Source organism: Lygodium microphyllum, chromosome 5, assembly GCF_053477565.2.
Source record: "Lygodium microphyllum isolate KBCC chromosome 5, Lygodium_microphyllum_v1.1.10, whole genome shotgun sequence".
Lineage (NCBI taxonomy): Eukaryota > Viridiplantae > Streptophyta > Polypodiopsida > Schizaeales > Lygodiaceae > Lygodium > Lygodium microphyllum.
The window spans coordinates 31,481,041-31,500,593 of record NC_141139.1 but is presented as its reverse complement, the minus strand read 5'-3'; the positions used below and the strand labels follow the sequence as shown (position 1 = coordinate 31,500,593).

General features: G+C 41.1%; 1 protein-coding gene across 6 annotated transcripts in view; it reads left to right on the top strand.

Moving 5' to 3' along the window:
* The window catches only part of B73 (molybdopterin biosynthesis CNX1 protein / molybdenum cofactor biosynthesis enzyme CNX1 (CNX1)), a 247,031-nt gene that overhangs the window by 52,573 nt on the left and 174,905 nt on the right, over positions 1–19,553 (top strand). For all 6 annotated transcript variants that reach the window (XR_015690856.1, XR_015690858.1, XR_015690857.1 and 3 more), the window contains exon 2: positions 12,025–12,151. Coding sequence is in view for 2 of the 6 variants with exons in the window: in XM_087677661.1 (XP_087533787.1) it covers positions 12,025–12,151 (127 nt within the window). In the remaining 4 variants the exon portion in view is untranslated. The remainder of the gene's footprint in view (positions 1–12,024; positions 12,152–19,553) is intronic.

Below are 19,553 nucleotides of genomic sequence, written 5' to 3'. Positions count from 1 at the left end.
GAATGCATTGCAGTGGTGGTCCACACTCTTGATGCAAGGAAGAGCACCGTCAACATGGGTACAATTCAAGCAAATGTTTGTATCGAATTGGTTGACAAGTTTTTTTGAGGTGGACATCATGACGACTTGGAATAAGCTTGATGCAAAGGAATGCAAGGACTTAGAGCAATATAATAAGAAGTTTTGGGATGTATCGTTGTCCATCACTTCTTATCGTTTGGTATCTCTTCATGAGGAAATGGAAAAGTACGTATGTGGGTTGCCCAAGGGAATCATGGATTTTTGCATAAAATTCGTGTCTAGCATGTCTGAACTCGTAGAGATTGCTGCTATAGTTGACGCTTTGCTGCGTAGGAAGGATTCGGGGTTTCAAGAGAGTGGGGAAAAGCTAAATGAAAAGTTATCTAAGATTGAGAAGAGGGGCGGTTTGAAAATCAACCTGAAAAGAGGTCAAAATAGCAAAGAAAGAGCTGGAAATCATTGGTACAACCTAGGGAATGAATGGCTGCAAATAAATGTTTTATTTGTGAACAGGAGGGTCATATTGCAAAGGACTGTTAGGGAGATTCTAAGGGAAAGAAGCCCAAAATGTTAGTGCCCGATGTTGTTAGTGATGAGCCCAGTCATGATACTATGGAGTTATGTAGAGCATGGGGCAAAATCAGAGATTAGCATGTATTGATATTCTTTGATAATGGTGCATGAGCCAACTTCATCTCTATAGACATGGTAGCCTATCTAGGGCATTAGGGAGGATGAGATGGGACCCATGAGGGAAGTTGGAATGGCATGCAAAGGCCATGTAGAGCTTGTCACATCGCTCATTGGAAAGCTTTGGTTGCACATTCAGGGATATGTGGATAGCAAAGAGTTATCTATTGCTCCACTTAAGAGTTGTGATATCTTGCTTGGTATGCCATGGTGCCACCATATGCATACAGTGACACATTCACGTGCAAAAGTGATTACTATTCAGCATAAGGGTAAGACCCATACACTTGATGTAAAGCAGGGTTGTCTCTGTACGTAGTATGGACTAGTCCGTACAGTATGGTACGGTACGTATCCGTACGATTTACTACGAAAAAATAAACACTTTTTGGCCACTCTCCTTCAAGCCTACAACTTTTTTTTTTCTTTTTTTTCTTCTTTTTTTCTTATTTCTCTCTCTTCCAAGCCTCTCTCTCTCTCTCAAGCTTCTCATACCCACTTTTTCTCTCAAGTCTCTCTCTCTCTCTCTCTCTCTCTCTAGTCTCTCCCTCTCTCTCAAGTTCCATAGTTGCACTAGTACCACGTATGAAAGATTTCATACTATACCATACTTTAGGTACGGTATCTTATGTATTAGTACCATCAGGTATCAACTTAATGAAAACATCTTTTCCTGTTCGAACTGCATTTTGGGATGAGCTAAATGCTTCTTATACTAATATGTTTCTCCCATGAGATTAGGTTATTTGAGATTCAAACAGTTTTTCTTGAGTCTCAACCTTCTTTCTCTCAAGCCCACACTTCTCTTATTTGTATGATCATTCATGTATGATGTATCTACTCCCATCTATGTAGTTGTAAGTTGTAGATAGTAGTAGAGCATGTTGCATATAGAGCACTAAATTTTGGCATGTTACCCTCAAGTATTCATCTTATATACTCTAATAGCATTGCTATTTAGACTTGAAACATCTATTCTATTATCTTTAGTCCAAAATAATCAAGTTAATTTTTTTTTTCGTACTAATAGCATACCGTACCTTATAAAATCTTAAGGTACCATTTAGTACCATATTTTATCGTACCGTACCGTATTGTACCTGACAACTATGATGTAAAGTTGAAAGGGAATATGTCCCTGTTATATCGGCTGCTGCCATTTCAAAAGTAATGAAAAATCACCTTTTGGTGTACCTGGTCTTTACTAAGGATAAGATTGATAATAAAAATATTGAGAATATGTCAAAGTTAAAGAAGGATCACATTGCGGAAGTGGAGTGCAATATGAGGTTTGGAATGAAGAAAAGAGGAAATTGAGGTGTGGATTAGAAGATGGTGGGATGGGAGGGATTTGAGAAGATTGATTTACATGCTCAAATGAAACAGAAGATGTAGATATACCTGATGAAGGATGACTGCTTTGAGAGCCCCCTCTATTGAAGTTTACATACTAAAAATGATCCGGATCTTGCACATCAAAAGGAAAAAACGAGAGAGGGTTTTGATTCATACAACTCAAAGGGGTTGTAGGAACTTGGCACTAGGCTTGGCTGAGATGAAGAAGATGGGTGGCTAGTCGTCCCAAATATTATATGTTCTCCATGATCGGAGAGGTGGTTAGTCTTGCCAATTGGTTCGGATGGAGTAGCAAAGCTGGCAGGAGGGATGTAAGCTCAACTATTATAATCCACAAGTACTTTTTCAACTCCTCTATATCAAGAGACTAAAATCTGGAACAGGAGAAGAAAAAGAGGGTGAAGGTGAAGGTAGGGTGTCATCTTCCTTGCTGAGTCCATAATGTCTCCTGGGGGTCTCCAATGATGGAGAAGCCTAATAAGACATCGTGGGATCTTGAGAAGAAGGTGTTTGAGACATTATGAATCAGTTACGTGTTGTCCATGTACCTCGCACAAAACCAAGCCTCAATATTTGCAAGATACCCTTTACAAGAGCACCGGCTGTGATATTATGTGAAGATATGCTAGGGTTTGCATTGAGGGAACGCAAAATGTTCAATCACGACTCAGACACAAAGACTCAGATAGCGATGTACAAAACTCAAACCCTACATCCAAAACGCTAAGTGCAAGACACAAAATGCAAAACTTGGAATGCAAAAAACACAAACACAAACAAAGAAGAAAGATAACTCTGAAGTGAATTAATCAATGCTGTAAATGAACGAGAGAATATACAAAATGCTCAAGGGTAGAGTAGTTCAAGAGACGGTGGCTGTTGCGGGAGCAGGTTGAGGGAGGTGTTGGTGTGTATCGTCAACCAGAGACGGATCCGAACCCGAATGGTGGGCAGCTTGTTTGTTCTTAGATGTGGAAGGATTCTCCCAAATTAGGGATTGCATGTGGGACATGTGAGAGTGGAGGTAGGATCGAAACTCAGCACAGAAAACAGTAGACAGTAGAGAGTGAAGCACGACACCTAGTGCAATAGACTGAAAGAGTGTAAACTGAAAGTACAAGGTACAACCCTTAAACCTTAGGATTGTAGGGGGGGTGTTCACACCCGAACACGGTAAGTGCCCGTAAGTGTGTGTCATAAGCACATACGAAATAATACCATAAGTCTGGGGAAAAAACACCTCTCCTACCGGGAGTAAAAGTGCCCCAGTGTCCTACTAATCACCGACACTCCGATGTGAGCGTAGGCATAAGTCAGGCGTGAGTGAAATACCAAACAAACCCCCCTGGAGTGAAGAGTGATCAAGTGTACAAGGATCATCCGCCACCAAAGGAGATCAAATTTAAAGCATGGCGAAATGCTTCAAATTTCTCACGAGGAAGAGCTTTGGTAAAGATGTCTGCCACATTGCTGGTGGTAGGACAATAGACAAGACTGATATCACCTGCATGTAGCCTCTCTCTGACAAAGTGATAATGTATCTCAATGTGTTTCGTGCGTGCATGAAACATTGGGTTCCGTGCCACTGCAATGGCACTCTGACTGTCAATGAACAAAGGAGTAGGCTCTGTAACAGATACATCCAGATCAGTAAGCAAGCGTCTAATCCATAGGCATTCAACTGTGGTAGTCAAAGCTGCCTTGTATTCAGCTTCACATGACGATGTGGCAACAATGGACTGTTTCTTGCTAAGCCAAGATATGCAAGACGAGCTAAGAAAGAAACAATTGCCACTAGTGGAGTGACGTGAATCATAATCACCAGCCCAATCAGAATCACTGTAAGCATGTAACTGCAGTGGTTCCCCCTTGGCATAAAGTAATCCAAGAGATCTAGTACCTTGCAAGTAACGGAAGACACGCTTAACAGCTTGCCAATGTGACATGCGTGGCTGATGCATATATCTGCTCAGGGCTGAAACTGCAAACTGTATGTAGTGTTGCATAAGTAAATAAGACATCCAATTGCTGGAGCATATGTGTGTATATCAAACAAATCACTGTCATCATGTAATGACAGTTTAAGTCCAGGTTCCATTGGTGTACAAACTTGCTTGCAATCCTGTAAGCCAAACTTCTCAAGAAGTTTACCAATGTATCTTGATTGTGATAACCCAATAAGCAAGAGATCATCAACATAAAGACAAATGATCAGCATGGATCCCCCCTCTTTACATACATAAAGAGTAGACTCAGATGAGCTGTTTATGAACCCGTGGCTAAGCAAGAAAGCATCTATCTTTGCATACCAAGCTCCAGGAGCTTGTTTCAAACCATACAAAGCTTTTTCTAGCTTACATACCAAGTGTTCCAAGCCCTCAACTGCAAAACCAATGGGCTGTTGTACATATACTTCCTCATGAAGTTTCCCATGTAAAAATACAATTTTAATATCCAACTGATGCACAGTCCATCCATCACGAGCAGCCAAAGCAACCATAGACCTGATGGTCATCATACGGGAGGTAGGAGCAAATGTCTCCTCATAGTCAATGCCTTTTTTCTGTGCATAGCCTTTAGCTACAAGCCTTGCCTTGTATTTGTCAGTGGATCCATGTGCATTCTGTTTCAGCTTGTAGACCCATTTTGTTCCAATGGCTTTCTTCCCAAATGGCAAAGACACCAAATCCCATGTTTGATTCTTAGTGATAGAATCCAATTCAGCTTTCATTGCTGCCAGCCAATGGACACTCTGTTATGCATCTTCAAAACATTCAGGCTCCTCATCATCGAAGGTGCTTGCTACCATAACGAACTCCATGGTATGTGCAGTATCATGCATACAAGCTTGCCTTCTAGTACGACAGCCATGGGTGCATCCAAATGACTATCTTTCATAGTCTGTAAATACCATCTAGGCATTTGTCTTGCCTCTTGATTGTGCATAAGCTCTTACTGAATTTCAGTTTGAGCACTTTGCTGAATATTCAGATCAGCCAATGGCTGATTTTTTGCATTTTCCAAAGGAGTAGCTGGCTGAACATTGAGTTCAGTTGCTGAAACTCCAACTGAACCACCAAATGTAATGGGCAACAGCCCTTCATGTACATCACGGGCAGCCTGATATGTATCTAAACCAGCTAGGGACAATTTTGATTTTTCATCAAATAGTACATCCCTACTGACAAACACCTTTTTAGAAACAGGATCATAGAGTCTGTAGCCTTTGCTCTCACTGCTATATCCCATAAAAATGCATTTAACAGCCTTGTTATCCAACTTTTTCCTAAGTACCTTTGGAATATGTGCATATGCAAGGTACCCAAAGATACAAAAGTGTCCAATAGAAGGTTTCCGGCTGTTCCAAGCCTCAAAAGGTGTAATTTTCTTCAATGCTTTGGTGGGGCATCTGTTCAAAACATGGCAAGCACACATGACGACTTCCATCTAGAAACTGTGAGGCAAGCTCTTTGCCTTCAGCATACATCTGGCCATCTCTATGAGTGACCGAGTCTTTCTCTCTGCAACCCCATTCTGTTGTGGAGTATAAGTAGTAGTGTACTGATGGACAATGCCCTTTTGCTTCAAAAAAGAATTCAGCATAGAGGACATGTATTCCCCCCCTCGATCCGAACGGAGAGTCTTAATTTTACAACCAGTCAACAAGTGCAAGAAAAGCCAAGAATGCATCATACACTTTTGACTTTTTGATCAAAGAGTAGACCCAGCATAAGCGAGTAAAGTCATCAATAAAAGTCACAAAATAGTAACATCCTCCCAATGACTTTGTCTGCATAGACCCACATACATCTGAATGCACTAACTGCAACCTGGCTGTTGATCTAAAAGCAACATCACGGGGAAACGAAAAACGATGCATTTTTCCCAAAATACATCCTTCGCACAAGTGCTCAGGAGGTCTCTCCAGTAGAGGTAACCCATCTAGCATCTGCGTACGCTGTAAGAGCATCAAGCTGCCAAATCATAGTAGGAGTAAGTGGATGCTAAGTATGTTGACTGATCAACTGAAACAGCATCCAACTCATATAAACCATGGTTGACTGATCAACTGAAACAGCATCCAACTCATATAAACCATGACATAAAGTGCTTGTCAAGACCAAAGTCATGTGTTCTTTGTCTCTCACCATGCATCGGTCATCATCAATTGTGACCTACAATCCACAACGTGCCAAAGAAGAGATAGAGAGCATATTCTTCTTTATGCTTGGCACAAATAAAGCATCATGTAGGCGGAGAATAGAGCCATAAATGGCTGTGAGCACAATCTCCCCAATACCTCTAACAGGGTATGATGCATTATTGGCACACTGCACAGACTTGCCAACTGGAGCTGCATGAACAGATGCAAATAAATCTCTGCGAGATGTAATATGCCTAGAAACATCACTATCAAAAAACCAAGTGCCCGCATTCTTAGTAGAGCTAAATGCTTGATCTACCCAAGAGGTGTCATAACTGCATGTGTAAAAACAATAGTCCATGTCTGCAACAAAGGACGCAAACTCCGTAGCAGTGGAAGGAGCATAAGAAACAGACATTGTTGACTCCTTTTTGTTCTCTTTGGCAATGCGCTTTTTGCACTCTGTGATGTAGTGTCCTGGTTTCTTGCAATAATGGCATTTTCCCTTTTTGGCTTGCGTGTCTCCTTGTTTTTTGTTTGCCTGGGATGTGCTAGAAGTCCCAGAACTCTGCAGAGCATTCTTCACTTGGGTGCCTTTGCCATTCTGTCTAGCCATAAAAGCTTGCTTAGAGGCTATAGCATCCACACCACTATTCCTCCCTGTTTGCTCCTTCTCTAGAAGCAAACTGACTAACTGAAGAAAAGTGATTGGCTGCGCGGCAATCCTTATTGTGAGGTTTAAGGCCGTATGAAAAGCCAAGTACGAAGGAGGTAATGAGTTCAAAGTGGTGGATATCATCTGTGCGTCCGAATAGTACTCATCAACATTCATGAGTTGCTCTCGCAAGTCCTGAATTTTGTTCAAGTGATCCTGAATAGAATCACCTTTATCCATTTTCAATGTCTCTAGCTCTTTCTTTCGGAAAGAGATGCGAGTCTCATTCTTGCCTGCAAACATCTGCTCCAAAGGTAGCCAAGCTTCTCGTGAAGAAGCTATTGAATGAATGTGGGGGATGATTGACCGTTGAACTGCCAATGCAATCAGTGACAAAGCCTGTGCATCCCCTGTATCCCATGCTTTTTGAGCTGCTGTTCTTTGGGGAAGTGGCTGAAGTGGAGCAGGCTGAGGTGCCGGTGGTGCACATCCTCCTGGAGGAGGAGTAGCTGGAGCCACAACTCCAGGCTGAGCTTCTTCTCCACTGACATAATCCCAAAGATTTTTGGCCACAAGTACATTCTTCATCATGAAGGACCAAAGTGAATAGTTATTTCCATCAATCTGTCCTCCTTGGATACATAGGTGAAAATATCTTCTCTCTAATTTGCCATGATTTTTCAATTACCGAAAATGCAAGAGAGCAATGTCGAAGCAGAATTTCATTGGAAATCTGAAAATTTCCAAAAATTGCAGGAAATAACTTTCTGCAATTAGTGTACAGAGCTGCACTTTGTCAAAATTGTCTGTTATGCATGTAGTCCAACATGCAATCAGTGTTCAGCAACATTGTACCAACAAAATCCCCAAATTTTGCTTGCCTCGGGTTTGTCAAAACAGTCTATCAGTGACTGTAACTGCAGTGCGTATGCCAATGTTCCCAGAAAACATAAAAGCCCCAAAAATTTTTGATGACTGTGTCCAGAAATTGCATTTAATGTGTCCCAGACACGTTTCTGAATGTTCTGCCTGTTGCGCAAGAACCCTTGCTTGCAGAAATTGCAAGAGATTAAAAATTCTAAAAAATAGCTGAAAGAAACGCAGAGTATCAGGCATGCCTTCGACGGGTACGGGTTGACTGGCGTCAGACGTCGCAAGCAAGCTGATGTGCAGCGCTGGCGATTGACGGGTTACGGGCGGCGCAGCAGTGGTGTGTTGTGGCGTTTGACGGCTGACGGCTGACGGCTGACATGGCGTCTGATGGGCGGGCAATGTGACTGATAGTCGGGGCGTGCAACAGTTAGTGGGGCGTGTAGCAGGCGAGGGCTAAGGCAGGCTGCGACTGTTTTAGTGGACGTCTGGTGGCTGTTTGACGACTGCTGATGGGCACCATTGGCGAGCATGATACTGGTGGGACAACAATTGACGTCTAGTGCTTCAGATTGAGCAGAGAGTCCCGAATGTTGACCAGAGCTGAGCTCAACAGAGCCAATGCTGCTCTGATACCAAATGTGAGAGTGGAGGTAGGATCTAAGCTGAAACAGTAGACAGTAGAGAGTGAAGCACGACACCCAATGCAATAGACTGAAAGAGTGTAAACTGAAAGTACAAGGTACAACCCTTAAACCTTAGGGTTGTAGGGGGGGTCTTCACACCCGAACACGGTAAGTGCCCGTAAGTGTGTGTCATAAGCACATACGAAATAATACCATAAGTCTTGGGGAAAAAACCTCTCCTACCGAGAGTAAAAAGTGCCCCAGTGTCCTACTGATCACCGACACTCCGATGTGAGCGTAGGCGTAAGTGAGGCGTGAGTGAAATACCCAACAAGACGCACACTCTCTCTAGAATCGCTCTCCATTTAATGAAACTTTTGAGAATTTGCTGTTTTGGGGCTGTGTGAAAGAGCTAATCAAGATGTAATGAATTTTTAGATCAACAAGGGCAAGACCCATACCTTGGATGTAAAACTGAAAGGGCATTTTGTCCTTGTTGTATTGGCTACTGCTATTTCTAAAGTAATGAAAATTCATCTTTCAGTGTACTTGGTTTTCACTAAGGATAAGGTTGATAATCAAAGTATTGGGAGCATGTCCAAATTGGATAAGGATCACATTTTATTTCTAAAAATGTAGACTGATTGCTTTTCCAAGTTGCTTTTAGGGGTGGCTACCGTCTGAAAGTCTAGAAGATCATGGTATAAATCTCATCCTCGGAAGTAGCCCTCCTAATAAGCCACTATACATGGTGAGTGCAACCCAATAAGAGATTATAAGCCAAGTGAACGTGTTGTTAGAAAAAGGGATGATTCAGCTGAGCCCATCTCTTTTACTATTTACCCATGCTTTTGGTCCAAAAGAAAGATGGCTCATGGTATATGTGCATAGACTACTATGCTTCGAAAAAGACCATGATCAAGAATCAATGTCTAATTTTCGGGTCGATGATGTCATGGATAGATTGTAGTGGTCAGCTATTTTCAACCTTATTGATTTCCAAAGTGGGTATTATCAGATTAGTATAAGGCTAATAGACATTCCAAAGATTGCATTTAGGACATCTTTTGGATTTTATGAGTTTCTTGTCATATCGTTTGGGCTTACAAATGCTTTTGCCACATTCAATTGATGGATACAATCTTTAGACCACATAGAGCATTTGTGGGTACGTTCTTTGATGACATGATAGTGCATTCAAAGAACGAGGAGGAGTATGGAAAGCACTTGAATGTAGTGTTTAATGAGCTGCGTAAGCATTGGCTAATGATCAATGATAAGAAAAGTGGCCACACTTCCGAAATGTGCATGAAGTTTGCAACTTTTTGGGCCTATGTTCTTACCATATCGAGCATGTTTGCCACTTCATTGTCTTCAATACAATAAGTTAAGCTTAGCCATCGAAATCAGCCATAAAGGCAGGTAAGCTTAGCCTTTTCGCTTTCAATGGTATTTAAAATTGCTTCTCCATTGGATGCTTTGCAAAAGGGGTGTTCTATTTAGAGATTTCAGCACTTAAAAAGCTAAAGGAAAAGATGACTTCACATTGAGTGCTTATATTGTGAAGATCTTAGGAAGTCTTCTGTACTACAGTGTGATGCATGTGGTAACAACATTAGGACTATTTTAATGCAATATGGTTGTGTGATAGCCTATGAGAATCGTGTTCTCCATTGTGTAGAGAAGAATTTGCAGGTCTATGAGAAGAAATTGCTAGCTGTAATTCATGCATTGTTGAGATGGAAAGACTATCTTTTAGGGACTGATTTGACTGTGTAAACAAATCGTGAGACATTGCATTAAATTTTGACCCAAACAAAATTGTCTGAGAAGTATATTAGATGGGAAAACTTCGTCTCTATGTTTCACTTCCAGATTGTGTATATCGATGGAAAAAAGAATGTGGTGGTTGATACACTATCTAGAAAGCCTCAAATTTCAGTAGTTGCTATGGTCTATCACACTGAATTGGATGCCATGAAGGATCAATATGCTGTTGATTCGGACTCTGCAAATTTTTATGATTAGCTTTGCACTGGCTAGAGACATGAGCACTTTGTACTTTGAGATGGCTTTTTGCATGGACGTTTGTGTGTTACAAAGCAATTGAGGTTGAAGGTGATGATTGAGAGTCATGCTCCTCATTTCGCAGGGCATAGAGGTATTACGCTATAGTTAAGGTTGTGGAGCACTTTTTCTATTGGCTAGCTTTGAGACATGATGTAGAGTAGTTTGTTCGTACATGCATTGTGCGTGAGAAAAACAAATGCGATAGAGAGAAGGTGCCATGTTTATTGTACCCCTTGTCTATACTTGACAAGCCTTGGTAAAGCATTGCTATGGACTCCATCTTTGAGTTTCCTAGGACACCTATAGGGAATGATGGGATATGTACCATCATTTGCAGGTTCAGTAAGCATGCCCATTCCATTCTAGTGAGGAAGAAGATAAAGGCTGATCATATGGCATGTTTATTTTTATAGCATGTGTTTATCATGCATGCCAAAGTCGATCATGAGTGATTGAGAACCATGGATGACAAGTTTGTTTTGGAAGGGATTGTTTGAGAATATGGGTACCATGCTGAAATTCTCTTCGTCCTTCCATTCGCAGACAGATGATGAATGCTAGCTGACCATGAAACATGTAGTGGCTGACCTAAAACTTTTGTGCACGCATGGCGAAATGGGTTCCAAGACATGGCATAGGGGCCAAGATGTGGAGTTGGATTTTGACTCCTAACAACATCCATTACCATCTTGTTTGAAAACAGATTGAGTGGTCGGTCATGACTCATTATTTAGTATATCCCTATCTAGGACAGTGTGGCCGACATCTTTACCAAGGCTTGAAAGACATTTGGAGCAGCCTTGATCAGCTACCTTTCACAGCTCTCGTTGGATTCTCACCACAGCTTCTTTTTGGTTCTTATCTCCATCTTATTCGTAATATGTCATATTGAGAGGGGTTGTCAAGCTATAGTTTCCAGCTCCATTTTGATCATGCCCAGTTTTGTGTTGAGTGGCCCATGTTTTAGCACATAGATCCACATAGATTGACGTCTCATCAGTCTTGTATGTGTCTATATCTCATTATTGACTCCCTCTTCTATTGAGTGATTTTTGAGTTGTGGCTTTTTGCCTCTTTCTCATTGAGTGATTGAAACTGTAGGAGAGTGTTTTGCTGTTTTGATTCTTTGTGATTGTTTATAGAGGCAAATCCTAAGCTTTAAAGTGTTTTGTTCAATGACATCTTTATTTTAAATACCAGAGATTATTATAGAATTGTTATCAGAACTTTTTGATTCAACAGCTTGGTGATTTCAGATTGAAATTTGAGGTCTCAAAATGAGACTCCATAAGCTACAGGGCTATAGGTCCTTATGCAAGTGGGGACCTGGGTAGAAGGAGCCCGAGTTTTACCTTTCTTCGTATGATAAACCCACAGGCCCTCCAGTTAAAAATTAAATAATGAAGTTACCTGAAGTGCATCTTATTGAATCTTTCAGTAGAAAGTGTGTTATAGGAAACTGGGACAATGCTGAAAAACTATTTAATAGAGTGGTACATTTAGCTATGACATTGAATATGTGATGAGATGTAACTATCTGAATCAACTTGACATATGAACAGCATTTTAAGGATTTCCTTAATGCTTTTCAGGATGGATATGCTGTTATTGCTGCTGATGGAATTGGTGAATATCCAGTAATCGGAGAGGCTAGGGCGGGGGATGATGCCTCAAATATTGTTCTCACAAGTGGCAATGTTGTATATATAACCACTGGAGGTAAGTCGCAAATCTGTTTGGGCATTCCTATACCTATTTGAAATGTAGCCTTTAGTTGTGCATCCTTGCTAGTCAGAATTTGTTTCAATTTCTTTCATAGGTGAAACAATGCTGAAGCTTAGGGGACATTGACTGCATTCCCTCATGACTAGCACTATATGGAGCATTTGCATGACCAGGATTAATATCATGAGTCCCAAACACAGTTGGCTACATATACGCATTGCCACACTTGCCACATTGTACCATAGCATCATGCCAATAATACTATACATAGGGTTTTGCATTCCACTTGCAATGCCTAGATACATTTGGCTTTGCATACCATGCATAGGTGCTTGCATACCAAATACATTTAATCCTTGTCATCCCCATGGCTGAAGCATTATCAACCATTGTGTGGAAAAACGAACCACTACCGAAGTTCTTGGGTGACCCACATTAGCATGCATGCCTAACTGTCCAAAAAGCATTGGATTGGCACTTTCAAGTTGTCCTTGCATATACATAAATAGCCCCACTAGCATCATTTGCTTATGCTCATTACCCACATTTGGAATATCATGCTATTACATTGGCCCTTCCTTCGGTGCATCTTGATGTATTGAAGCTCTTTGAAGACGATTTCCTCTTCTTGCTTTTGCTGCCCTCTTTTAAGGGGTACAAAAAGTGCATAAACCGAGACCTTTTGCCAATCACACAAGCATTTCAGCTGCTATCCTGAGCTGGCTGTTCATCAAATTCATCTCCCACTTGTAGGCCATCAGCTTTGAAAGGCCTAGAAGAACCTGCCAAGAAATGACTACTGCGAAAGCAAATCAAAGAGACAGTAGGGTTTGTGGGGAGGAACATAGAGTGTGTATGGAAAACATTGAGAGAGAAGAGAAATTGAGAAAACATAGAAGAAGAAGATGATGAAGCACTAAATCTTGCTAAGTGAACAAAGTTGATACAACGGAGCTGAAGCTTTGAATATGACTATATTGTCTTGCCTGAATCAGGTAGCAAAATGTAGTTGGCAGTGGGATGTCGATGTAATCAGAAGATGCATGAGAGTTATCAAGGGAGCAAAATGTAGTCCTTAGATGCCGTCCGAGTCGAGGAAGAAGATTGCAAGCTATGAACTTGTACTTTGGAAGATGAGGATCAATGGGATGGCTTGCCAAATGGAGAAATCTAGCTCTTGATGGAGCATGAACTGCAAAAACATACATGTCTGAGATAGCAGGTGCCTGCAGGAGTCCATAGCATAAAGCGAATGTGTCCAGTAATAAGAACCCTCAAGGTGGAGGCAGTCCAAGGCAAGAGCGGTAAAAAAATATGTGAGCATGGGGAGCATGATAGACTATGCCACTTTAGGGTAGACATGGAAGAGCGGCTATGATTTCCAGTAAAGAAACTTCGGTTTCAATTTTTAACAAGATTGAGCATGCATCCTAAAAAACCATTATAACTATCACTAAGAAACCTCATCAATGATGAGCAATTGTAGAAAGTAGATGTCCTATTTTTTATAGTATCTTTGAGATATAACTTTTCATCCAAACAAAGATCAAGGTGTTTCTTTCCTAATCAGTTATACTCACTTTCTAGCTCAATATAAATATGGTAAAAAGCTCTTTTACTAGTAATGTAGAGATTATTGTGATTGATCCATAATAATAATGTGTTTTGAATCACTCTGAGAAAACTATGTGAAGTTAAAAGGGAATAAGGAAAAAACAAAAGAAGATACTAGCAAGGAGGAGGAGACTAGCTGTCCACTTTTGCTTTTCTTGTGATCCTTGGAGTTCATACTACATCTTTGCATAGGTTGCATCCAAGCTTTTCACATATTGATCAGCCCAAAGACCTTATCTTGAGTGTGCAAGATAGGTGGTACCTTCTTACCAATGCTAGTGGAACTATATATTGTGTTGTTGTAAGCAAACTCAACGAGTGGCAAATATTACACCCACTATATCTTGTGGTTTGAAACATAGCACCTCAAAAGATTCAACATTGTGGAATTTGCTTCCTTAGATTGACTATCTGTCTGCGGATGGAAGGATGATGAGAATTTCAGCATGATACCTATATCCTCAAACAATCCCTTTCAAAATAAAGTGGTCATTTGAGGGTGCTGATCATTGACGATTGACTCTGGCATATCATGATACTTAAAGAGGTGTTGTAGAAATAGTCATGTCATATGATGAGCCTTAGTTTTCTTCCTCACCGGAATGAAATTGGCCTTGTTTGCTAAACGTGCAAAGAATAGTTTATATTCCATAATTTCTTGTAGGTATCCTGGGAAGCTCAAAATAAAAGTCCATTGCATTGCTCTACCAAGGCCTATCTGGAATAGGCAAGGGCTGCAAAAACCCCAGTATCTTTTGCCTATCATGCTTTACCTTCTGACTAACAATGCATGTTCTTACAAATTGCTCTACATCATTCCTCAAAGCTGGCCAATGAAGGAAATGCTTCATTGCCTTAACGGTGTCATCAATACCTGTGTGTTAAGCATACAAAAGAGCTTGACTTTGGGTGATTACTCTATGTCTCAACTGCTTTGTGATACACAGTCGTCCATACATCATCAGAAATCCATCTCTTAGCACAAAGTGGTCGTGCCTTTGGCCATTGCAAAGCTGATCATAAACATTGGCAAAATCTGAATCAGTAGCATATTGCTTCTTTATTGCATCCAACCTAGTGTAATAAATCATGATGATGGTGGAAATTTTTGGCTTATGTGACAGTGCATTTTCCACAACATTCTTTTTACGATCGATATGTACAATCTGAATTTGCCCATCTCATATGTTTCTTTGACAACTTTGTCTGTGTTAGAAAGTACATCAAAGTTTGATGGTTTGTCTGCACTGCAAAATTAGCCCCTAACGAGTAATGTTTCCATGCAAACAATGCATGAATTACAACCAAGAGCTCTTTCTCATGAATCTGCAAATTCTTCTCTACACTTTGGAGAATTAGGCTCTCATAATCCACAAGTTGGCCATCCTGCATAAGAACAGCCCGAATACTGTTACCACATGCATCACACTAAACCACAAATGACTTGCTTAGATCGGGCAACACAAGCATAGGATGTGAAGTCATATTTTTCTTTAATCTTTCAAATGTTGAAATTTTCAATGTTGTCTATCTAACTGACACGTTTTTCTTCTGCAAAGCATGCAATGGAGATGCGATTTCAGCAAACCTGTGTATGCACTTTTTGTGATACAACTTTAACCCATGAAGATGTGGATCTCATTGCAGTCTTCAATGGTGGCCATGAGCATATTGTCTCAAACTTTGCAGGGTTTATATGAAGACAATCAGCCGATACGATATACCCCAAAAAGTGGATTTTATGCAAAAAAATACACTTTTTTTGTCAGTAATGAGGAGTTGATGCTTATGCTGCTCATTGAACAAAATGCCCAAGTGTTCTCTATGCTCTGCCTCATTCTTCAAGTAGACAATCATGTCGTCAAAAAAAGTATCCATAAATGCCCTATGTGGCTTGAAGATGCAATCCATCATCCGATTAAAAGTGGCAAGAGCATTAGTAAGTCCAAAATGTATGACAAGAAATCATAGTTGCATGTGTACGTCATAGGGTATTGTCAGTACCGTATGATTCGTATCATATAATATGGTACGTATCTATACGAATTCATACGGTAAAAGAGATTGTTTCTGATCACCGCATTTGACGTGTTTCTTTGTATTCCTGTGCGTTCCGCATGCGTATGAATGGATCCATGTCATCTTGCATGGCACTTTAGGGGGATGGGAAGAAGCCTTGGATACTTCAGCCCATCCTCTTTTCTAGCTATGCACTTGAATTGAACAGTGATGGTCTAGGGAAATGCCATGGGGAATGGCTCACTACTTCTCACAATTCCCCCAACCCCCCTTGGATTCCATCTAGCTGACAGTCTGTTGACCCCTCTTTGATTGTTTGACCCTTCTCTCATCTACAAAAGGTGCTCCTCTCCTCTATGCTTCCACACCAATTCCACAAGCATTTGCCATTCTCATCTTTTTCTCTTGAATCTTGAATCTGAGTAGTGATTTGTGATTCATGAAGCTCTAGCCTCTCATTCTCTCTTTCCCACACCCTATCAAGGCTCAAGGCTCAAGCCTCTCGCATCCTCTCTCTCTCACTCTTCCTCTTTTAACTTTACCCTGACCCTCTTTCTCTCTTTCAACTTTCAAGAGTCAAGAGTCAAGCATTACTCTCCCTCGGGTCTCTCCATTCGATATCGACACCATGACTCTTGAGAAGTATGAGGCCTTCAATTTGCATGCCATATATGTGGAGAGACACACAAATAAGCCCCAACTCCCACCATTGGATGTGCAAGTATTGCGGAAAGTGCTATGCAGGTAGTGCAACTCGGTGTCTTCTCTATCTTTTCTTTGGGGGGGGGGGGGGGAGAACAAGTTGCTTCATCTAAGGAAATCCCTCAAAACATTGCAGATGAGATTCTCGCCAAGATGAGAGGGGGATCCACAAGAGGAGGAAGTGGCATATCAGCACCAACTCCTATGTATACTAATGAGGAAGTATGGAATGTGGGTGTATCTTTAACCGATGCGGGAGAGGCCTCCACCATTGGTGGTGGGGGACTTCACATCCACATTTGGCTTCAAAGAGTGGAGGCTCATGTGGCACGGAGATACAATTCTCTCTCTCTCAAGCTCTTGGTCATGTGTGTGGATTGATTGTCTTTCTTAGAGAAAGGCAATGACTTGAAATTGCATGTACGGTGATTGAGTGCAATCTTGCATTCAATGTCCTAAAGCAAGAGCAATGAAAGAAATGGTAAAAGCCATTGCCAATGTGGGTCCATGTGAAGGATGGATCGGTGTCTCATATAACGACGTGAGGATGAAAAAGATTGATGAAGAGGAGAGGATTGATAGAGCCCTTAATGCTATTCGGGCCGGATGGATAAAATATGGTTGCCTCATTCTCACCGATTGATGGAGTGATTGTAAGAAACGGGGTATCATCAATATGCTCGTCGCATGCCCACTTGGCATTTATCTTTTGGGGGCCGTAGATACCGGCAAGAGGGAGAGGAAAACGATGGGCGCAATCATCTACTGCCACATTCTGCAAGCTATCATTGAGGTATACATTGCCCTTTAAATTTGTTTAACTTTCTTTCATTATAATTTATGTGTAACTATCTATCTCCCTATTCTTTCTAATCTATCTCGATTCTCTCTTCCCCCCAAGTCTCTCTCTCTCTCTCTCTCTCTCTCTCTCTCTCTCTCTCTCTCTCGATTCTTGAATCTTGAAAGGCTCAACTTTAGTATTGTTACTTGTGATTTTTGGTTGTAGGTGGGTTCCTTGAACTTGATGTGAGTTGTTACTGACAATGCATTGAATTGTCAGATGGGCCGTTTGCTTGAGGCCGAGTTTTCCATGATTGTGTGGACTACATATGCAAGTTATTGTTTGGACTTGCTCATGGAGGATATTGAGAAGCTCAAGTGGGTGAAGAGGGTGGTCCGCAAAGCTACATCAGTTGTCACCTTCTTCACGTTAAAGGTAATGGTGCTTGCAATGTATGTGAGCATAGCACACTCGAGTTGAAGAAGCCTTCTTCGGCTCAGTTTGCTTACATATGGTTGTTGCTCAAGTGCCTTTATCAGGAGCGGTGTGCTAGACAGTGGTGTCTACTCTATGGGAATGAGTGGGATGAGCATGAGATAGAGGAGGCCAAAACCATGCAACGCTTGTGTCTTAATGAGCAATTTCGGTAGAAAGTCTGTGCCATTGTCATTGTCGTGATTCCCTTTTACAGGGTCTTACGTATGAGTGATTGTGAGGGGTCGACCATGGGCCTTCTCGTTCACTTCTTTAGAGCGGCATTGGTGGAGGCATGTGCTTGCACGACAATCATAGAGACAGAGTGTGCACATATTCTAAAGATAGTAGACACAAGATGGACATGGATGATTAAGCCCATTCATGGTTTTGTCGCATTGGTATATCCAGCCTACAAGTTGCCGGTTGTCATGGATGATAGAGAGCTCTGTTTGCATTAGCTTGTTTATTTGACTTGTGTGGTCCTTGTGGATGACCACAATATAGTGTTGGAGGAGCTAGGATGCTATGCAGATAAGAGAGGGCATATGGCTTTTCCTTATTCCACCTGGAGGGGAGAGTCACTTGTGAAGTCTCTATTTTAGTGGTAAAACGTTGGATACACATTGGAGACCCTTTAGCCCTTAGCCATGAGAGTCCTTGCTCAAGATTGCTCTTTGGGTGCATGTGAGAGAAACTGGAGTGCCTATTCTCTCATTTACACGAAGATTCGCAATCGGCTTAGCACAAGACAGTTAGAGTGGCTAGTCTATTGAGGGCTATAATGAGCATGGGTAGTACAAAGCAGGTTAATACTTAACTCTAAAATTTAAAATTTGTCATTTTAAACTTTAAAGTTCATGCTTTACAATTTGGACTATAGCGTTTACAATCTTATGTTCATTGTGTAAGTGAATGTTGATACGTTCAAGTTGATGGGCGAAACTCTTCCGAGTGCATATCAGGAGATGCATGAGGAGGAGGAAGATATAATCTTTGCTGAGCTCTATAGAGAGCGTATAGCAGGAGATACTTGTGACACTTGTAGTCAGTGTGCTCGTGGGCAAGGAGTTCGGTTGGGTGGCAGCAGGGGCATGGTCATTTGGTGCCCATCGACATCGAGGAGGGTAGTTCAAGTAGCTTGCAAACATATGTAAGGCGAGGCTCTAGTAGCTTCCATCTTGTGCTGCATGATGACATCCTCCCCTTGCCTACACAGCCGATGCCTAGGGAGCCATCATTTAATGATGATGGTAACCTCATCAGTAAGGATGAGTATGAGGGTATCTCATCATGTGACTCTGAGGAGTCATCTTTAGCTCTCAAATCGTTTTGATGATGATGATGATAATAGTGATGCCTCATTATAGTCTATAGATTTATAGGTCTCTCTCTTTTTTGTATCTATTATCATTGTGTCCACATGTCACTATGATCCAATTTCCACGTATGTACTAGTCTTTAGACTCTAGTTGTATGATGTATTGCATATTATGCACAACACATGTGACCATGAGGGCCACCCTCATGTATTCATTTTATTTTGTAATGAAATGACTATTTCCACTTTAAACACACCTTCTATTATTTAATGATTTATGGTTTTTAAAAAAATCAAGTTTTTTTTTTGGGTGCTAATATCATATCATACCTTATAAAATCATAAGGTACTATTTAGTACCGTATTGTGCCTTTCGTACCTAACAACTATGTGAGAAACTCACACAACCCAAAAGATGTCTTGAAAGTTGTCTTTGCACATCCTCCAGTCGAATGTGTATCTGATGATACCGAGTTTTCAAATCT